Source organism: Morus notabilis, unplaced genomic scaffold (assembly GCF_000414095.1).
Source record: "Morus notabilis unplaced genomic scaffold, ASM41409v2 Scaffold540, whole genome shotgun sequence".
Classification (NCBI taxonomy): domain Eukaryota; kingdom Viridiplantae; phylum Streptophyta; class Magnoliopsida; order Rosales; family Moraceae; genus Morus; species Morus notabilis.
In genome coordinates, this window is record NW_010361114.1 from 89,339 (window position 1) to 96,592 (window position 7,254).

Consider the following 7,254-nt stretch of genomic DNA (forward strand, 5'->3'; position numbering starts at 1 on the left):
TACTTAATACTAATGTCATAAAGTTAACATGGCTGCTCGAAATGAGAAATATTAGTATTAATTTTTTTATTACTTTTTTTATCATTTCATGTATTCACTGTTTGACATGTGCACTCTATTATTTTATTTTTTGTTTAAATAATAATATATCATGTCAGTAGAGTTCATGTGTTAAACAGTAAATATTGAGAGTGAACATTTCTCGCTTGAAAATGGAAGACATTTACTAGTCAAGTTTCATGGTAATACGGAGGAATACCACTCTCTAGAGATTTAGAATTCAAAGTACCATTTAGTATAAAATTTAAAGCTTAATCTTTTCAGAAATCTTAAAAAATACCTCTTGATTTGGAGCCCTCTTTTATTTTTACTCTTCAACATTAGTTTATACATTTCTATCTTTTAGACTACAACTAGTTAAGGGATAGAGTTTTTTAATTGAGTACTTTTAGTAAGTTAGGTACTTAAATATTTAATTTTCTCTAATCTTTTTACATCAAAGTACCATACAAAGCCCAAAGTCTAATCTTGGCAAATAGTTTATGTAAAGCTAGTCCTATCCGTTCAAGCACACAATGAGTTATTTAATAATTACATGTAAAATTTCATACCTTAGTTGAAATTTAACAAAATTACCATAATATTATAAATATAGTAAAAATAACATGGTCATTATTATAATGATGTCACATTTTATACTATGTAATGATATAGTCATTATTTTAATGATATTAAAATTTGACTATTCTTGTAATATTTTAAAAATTTTGCTATATTTAAACACTATTATTGAAATTTTGCAGTGTAAATAGCCCAATGAATTACAGCTGTCTTATCAAGCCCGCTCTTGCTAATCTTCCTGGGCCCGTTTCAAGTGACACTCCGTGGGCTCTTGCTGGATTTTTTAAATGTACAACTTCTCTAAATTTAAGTATAATCTACATAAAACTCTTTTTGAAAGCATAATTTAGGGGATGTTTGTTTCTTGTATTTATTTTTGATTTTGAATTATAATTTATAATTTTTTATAGTATTTTTTTTTATATAAAAAATACACGTAAAATGAGAATAATTCTGAATTTATAAACTAAATGTCTACTTATATAAAGATTGTACGGGTGAATAACTAGACTCACGGCATCCACTAATCTAGTCCATGAAATTCTGTTAGTCCAAGTTAAACTTTGATACCGCAAGGCGCAAGTTGAACCACTTTTCTTCTCTCCTCCACATTTGATAAAGATTCATCATAACTCTATTCTTCCACAAATATTCATTCAAAAATTTGCTTATTTTCTATATCGATATAAAAAAGGGGCAGAAAACAAAACCAAGCTACAAAGCATAGATTGAAAGCACTACAATACTATTACTTTGAAATTATTTTAAAATTAGAAATTTTCTTTACAAGTTTTAAGGCTTGATAATCATGACAAAGTAATGCTCAAATGTTTGTTACCAAATTAGAATGTTACATATCACCATTAGTAAGAGTCGTAACATCTTTTAAATCACTCATAAATTCACTTCTCTAAATATTATTTTCTTTTTAAAAAAATAAAATAAATCTTATGGTAATGATCTGAATATCTAGCATTCTGCTAAAGCATCTTTGAGCTCGAAAACGGGCATACTAGATAAATTGTTTATATATGTAATTTCTTTTTTTTTTTTCCCCTCAAAGGGAAAAAGGGTTCATTATAATAGAAACAATTGTAAGAAAAAAAAAATAAAATGAAGGGACTGAGGGTATTGTTTTTACATGTGCGTGGGCTAGTATTTGATTTTTTTTGTCGTTCAAAGGAAACTGTTTAGGATAAATAATCAACAGAAGAAATATTTTTCCGAGGATGTACATTAAAATGCATATGTAGCATATCTCAGCGGTTCTCTATATTATACAAGTCTTTTTAACTGTTGGTTCTGACACTTCACTTCATGCATAGTATTATTCCAATTATAACTTTTTACTTTTCAATATTTGACGTGTTAATTCGAATTTTTAATTTGAATTAAGATATAATTTTATGTGAAAATTTTTTATTATAGTAAAAAATTAGATGTGACAATTTTTGAAAGCTTTTTACTATAACAAAACTCGAATCGGTAAAATGAACCTGATCTATCTAGTCAGTATTGCATAAACAGTAATATAGTGGTCTTTTTGAAAATGTATAGGAAATTGCATTGCTCACAAGAAGTTATTTCGACACTTACAATCGAATTAATGCAACTAGACACTTCTTCAAGTCAAAGCATATTACTAACAGTAATTAAAGTAAATTGTGCGAGCTGATGAGAAATGTAACAACAAAATCGACCACCTGCTTCCCTTATTAGTAAACGTTGTCGCTAATCACTTTGTTGAACTTGTTCTCTTTTCGGCTAATGAATCACTTGTTTGAACAAATAGACATTGCTATATTTCCTTTGGATATTTGTAATAGAAAGAGAGAGCCTAATACCACATTCAAGTTCATTTTAATATCACGAGGAAAAGAAAATGCATTTGGTTTTCACGTACAATGAAGCAACATGTTAACATTTTTTTTTCCGCAGTAACAACGAATAACATTGTACTAGCTACTCGTGTAAATTTTTTACAAATGTGATGCACCAAACAAATGTTTCGTTTATTTCACCGATTCAAATTTTTAATTTTTATTTTGCTACAGTTAAAAGCTCTCACAAAAAGTCACATTTAATTTTTTTACTACAATTAAAAACTTTCATATAAAATTACATCTCAATATGAATCAGCGAATTAAATGAGATCAAAATAGTCACATGCGGCTTACATTTTTTTTTTATTAAAAAAAGTATAGAGATAGATAGTAGTTTATCCAAATAATTTTGAGAAAACACGACATCCTAAGTAACGTATGAATTTCGGGCGGCTCTCAGCGGTCACATGCGACTTACCAACCTCTCATAGACACTCAATGGTAAGTCTACAGCTCATCAAACGCATTGCACGGATATTATTATTTTAGAAACAAAAGAAATAAGGCTTCAGCACAACAAAATAACCAAAGGACATATAGATAGACATGTGAATTGTGAAGTATAAATTTACTCCTTTGTGTAGAAAAGAAAAAACAAATAAAAAATCGTCGGCAAAGAAAATGAAGAATATAAAGAAAATTATCCTGACCACAAATTATTAAAAATAAAATTAAAGTAAATTGATTTTCTATTCTCAATAATAAATTTTTTAAAACAAAATCAACAACATGCGCAGCTAAAAAACAACACAAGCACATGCAATCTACAATAAATAAATATAAGTAGTATATGCGTAAAAGGATTAGACAAATCCAAAACAACCGCATTTATACTCCTTGGCGTTACATAATGTGCAATCTCCCTGTTGATGGTGTTTTTTCGACAACTCAGAGTTACCTCTCCGGAAACGCTCACGGTTACACTAACCACATAATCAAAAAATAAACTGTAAAATAATGTAGAAGGGACAAGGATTTTATAGTGGTTCGGCAATAGTTGTGCCTAATCCACTTGTGCATGCACTATTTTCTCAGGTGTTTACAAGCCCTCTCTGTAATATCAATGGTGTCTAACCTTTCTCTTAGTTTTCTTGGCTCTATTTATAGGCCCTTACATGTGAATACGTATTTCCCGTTCCCAAGGAGGAAGCCATCTTCTGTCCTTGATCCGCATGAGGGTAGGTGAGTTTTCATGATGACTGCTCCGGGAAACGCGGCTGATCCTTCCTGCCTGCCACCTGATTTCTTGACTCCTACAGTAGCAGTCGGATCAATACTTTTCTTTTCGAGTTGACAAGACCGCTGCTGGATTTGACTGGACTGCTTCCGGTCTGATCTTATTCCTGACTCCTCGACGCAGAGGCTTCAAAGGGCTTTTAGTAGACTTATCGACTTCAACGATGCAAAGGCCTTAAGAGGACCTTAAGCACTTCTCGACTCCAAGAGCGCAAATGCCTTGAGAGGACCTTAAGCACTTCTCGACTCCAACACCTTGACTCCTCGACGCATAGGCTTCAAACTTCTCAACTTCAAAAGCGCTCCTTAACCTAGAGACATCTCCCTAACTATTAGTTCTCGACATCAGGGATTTGTCCTGACTTTTGGAGCTCTTGACGCGTACGACAAAAGTGGGTGGCTTGAATGGTCGACCATGGTGTAACAATTGCCCCCAGCTTGGAATATTACGTCGTGATGTTTCAAGCTATGGCAAGTCGAGAAATCATTCATTGGTAAGCTTGGCAGTTACTTTTCCCAAACAACACCATCATTATTGCTGGTTTCTCAGGTTGTGGAGCAGTAATGTCGATCATGTTAGTAGGTGGCAGTGGAGAGTTGAATTTCAACTGTTGGATCAAGTTTCATTTCCTCTTTGTTTTCCTGCATTAGCCCCGTAGAGACTGCCTTTCTTTTATACTTTCGCGCTAGCTCGTGATGGTACCTACATGAGAATGGTTAGAAATAGAAGAATACGAACTAAGAAACTTACCTTTTGTTGTTTGCGTATTGTTCTGAATGCTCGACGCCAACATTTCTTCTCTCCTCGACCACCAACATAAGAGTCTCTCACTAGATACATGTAAGCCTCGACCTTCTTGGATTTCCTTCCGCAAGTTGACCTTCCTGGTTTTCCCTTAGTACTCTCTACTCTAAGTAAGTCCTCATATTCACTTTTGCAGGCTCTTATCCTCTCCTTCATCCTCGTTGACATAGTCAAGGTCGAGCAATGAGATGGACCAAATCGGGACAATCCTGATGGCTGTCCTCGACGCGAAAAACTCTCCTCAAAGACCAACGCAAGGGAGATGAATAAGGCCTTGCGGGAAGTATGAGACCTTGAGGAATTATAGAAGGTCAAAGCGCAAGTGGAGGCTAACAGAAGTGAAAGAGGCTGAGGTCAAGTATCTGGACGAGGGAAGATTGAAGGGGGCGAGGGAGGCGCTGGAGCTCTAGAGTGTCGAACATTAGAGAACGTCCTGATCTGCCAAACAGTTGAATATATATATATATATATATATACACATTTTTAGCCTCTCCTCCTTAGAGGCTCTATTAGCTATGCTTGTTAACCTTTCGTCCTTAGAGGACTCGGCGTTGTAAGTTCTTTGAACTTATTTTTGCTGTTGAACGTGGTCCGTAGATTCCTTCTTGCCCCCCATGCCAAATTAAAACCTTAGTTTTTAGGCAAGCATGTTATGTTTGGGGTCGACCTCTTTGAGGACTTGAAGGATAAACGTAGATAAGCCGATGTGGCATGAACAAGCTTTTGAATCTTACTAGTTCTGAATTCTTGGAGTCGTTCATCACGGATGAGTCCCTTAATTTCATCTCTCAAGTCCTTGTAGTCGTTGGTATTGAGTCGTATTGTTGGAAGGGTCGAGGCCTTCCGTCGTTTTCTTGCCTTGGCTTCTTTGCTTCCGGCTGACTAAGAGTCGAAGCTTCAGGTTCATCCTCATTACCATTACCGCGACGCTTTTGGCCTTCTTGCTTCTCAGAGGTAGACCGCTCCTCTATTTCTTGGCTCTTGTTCGATCGGCACTCAGGGTCATTGGCCTCAACTTCTTCTTCGTTGATAAATCCTTGAGCCCTCACCAAGAACTCCTTATATGTTTGTGGTGGCCTCCGGTCAAGGTCTGTACTGTATGGGATATCCCTCCTCATGCTGGCCAAGGCTCCCATTAGTGCTACCTCATCTGTGATTCCCTCTGTGGCAGCCACTTGCTCTCCGAATCTCGCGATCCAATCCTTGAGAGACTCGTCTGGCCCTTGGTAGACCCTTGAAAGGTTCTGCTTCGGTGGGATATACTTCTTGACTCCTATGAACTGAGTTAAGAAGACATTCTTCAAATCGTCCCAACTCGCTACAGAGTTGGGCTTTAAGGATCTGAACCATCTCCTAGCAGAATCAGAGAGATGATTCCTGAATGCTCGGCACATGATCTCCTCAGGATATCCGTGGAGAACCATATGTCCGGTGTAGACCTCCAAATGATCATCTGGATCACTCCTTCCGTCATATAGCGGAATTGGGGGTGATTTATACTTATCTGGTAGCGGCACCCGGATAATATTTTCTGTGAATGGGTGGTCGTGGGATGTGTACATCTTGGCGTCGACGTTGACTGCCTCGGCTACCTTTCCCACAACCTGCTCGAGGTTGTTTAATCGACTCTCAATCTGCTTCTCAAGCCTGGCCATCTTCTCGGCCAGAGCCTTGTTATCTACTGCGAGCTCTTCCTCTCTCGCCAGCTGCAAGGCTTTCCGTTGTCAAGCGTCGAGCCTCATCCTAAGGTCTCCGCCATGCACAGATGAAGACTCCACGGGGACGGCATATCTTGTTGCGGTCGAGGGGGCGCATCCCTATTATTCACAGCTTGCGCCGCAGCCTTCTCCCGCGCTCTCCTCCATGTCGCGCGTTGTTTGCTCCCCATAGACCTATTCGACTTAGTCAGGCGAGGATCGTTGGCTCTACTATCACCGACCTCCTCGGCGTCACCGCGTTGGTCACCAATCTCTTGGTTCCCGACGGCGGCGTTCACCGGGTTCATCGGCGCATCGTCCAGCAGTGGCATTGAGTTCTGCCCTTGATCCCACCCAGCCAGGGCCGCAGCCATCCTCTCGACGACTGCAGCGAGCGTTTTGACCTGCTTTTGAAGCTGGTCAATACGGTCTGGGGGATTCTCGGCAGCCGGCGGGAGCGGATTCGTTGAGGTCCTCGCGGCGGTGGGATTTTGGCTTACCTGGCTCCTCTGGTCGGCCGCCAGCAAGCGAGCGTTCCTGGGAGGCATAGTTATTGTTTCTTGGGTTACAAACTAGATTAAATTTCTAGGCTTAGGGGCCCTTCCTCTAGTGCCAATTGTTGACGGTGTTTTTCCGACAACTCGTAGTTACCTCCCCGGAAACGCTCACGGTTGCACTAACCACAGAATAAAAAAATAAGCCGTAAAATAATGTAGAAGGGACAAGGATTTTATTGTGGTTCGGCAATAATTGTGCCTAATCCACTTGTGCATGCACTATTTTCTCAGGTGTTTACAAGCCCTCTCTGTAATATCAATGGTGTCTAACCCTTCTCTCGATTTTCTTGGCTCTATTTATAGGCCTTTACATGTGAATACGTATTCCCCGTTCCCAAGGAGGAAGCCATCTTCTGTCCTTGATCCGCGTGAGGGTAGGTGAGTTTTCATGATGACTGCTCCGGGAAACGCGGCTGATCCTTCCTGTCTGCCACCTGATTTCCTGACTCCTGCAG

General features: G+C 38.6%; 1 protein-coding gene across 1 annotated transcript; it reads right to left on the reverse strand.

Annotated features, from left to right (window-relative positions):
* Positions 1 to 5,333: 5,333 nt before the first annotated feature.
* Positions 5,334 to 6,200, reverse strand: LOC21387407. The gene has a single exon (XM_010098522.1). The coding sequence runs from the start codon at positions 6,198 to 6,200 to the stop codon at positions 5,334 to 5,336; it is 867 nt and encodes a 288-aa protein (XP_010096824.1).
* Positions 6,201 to 7,254: the final 1,054 nt, after the last annotated feature.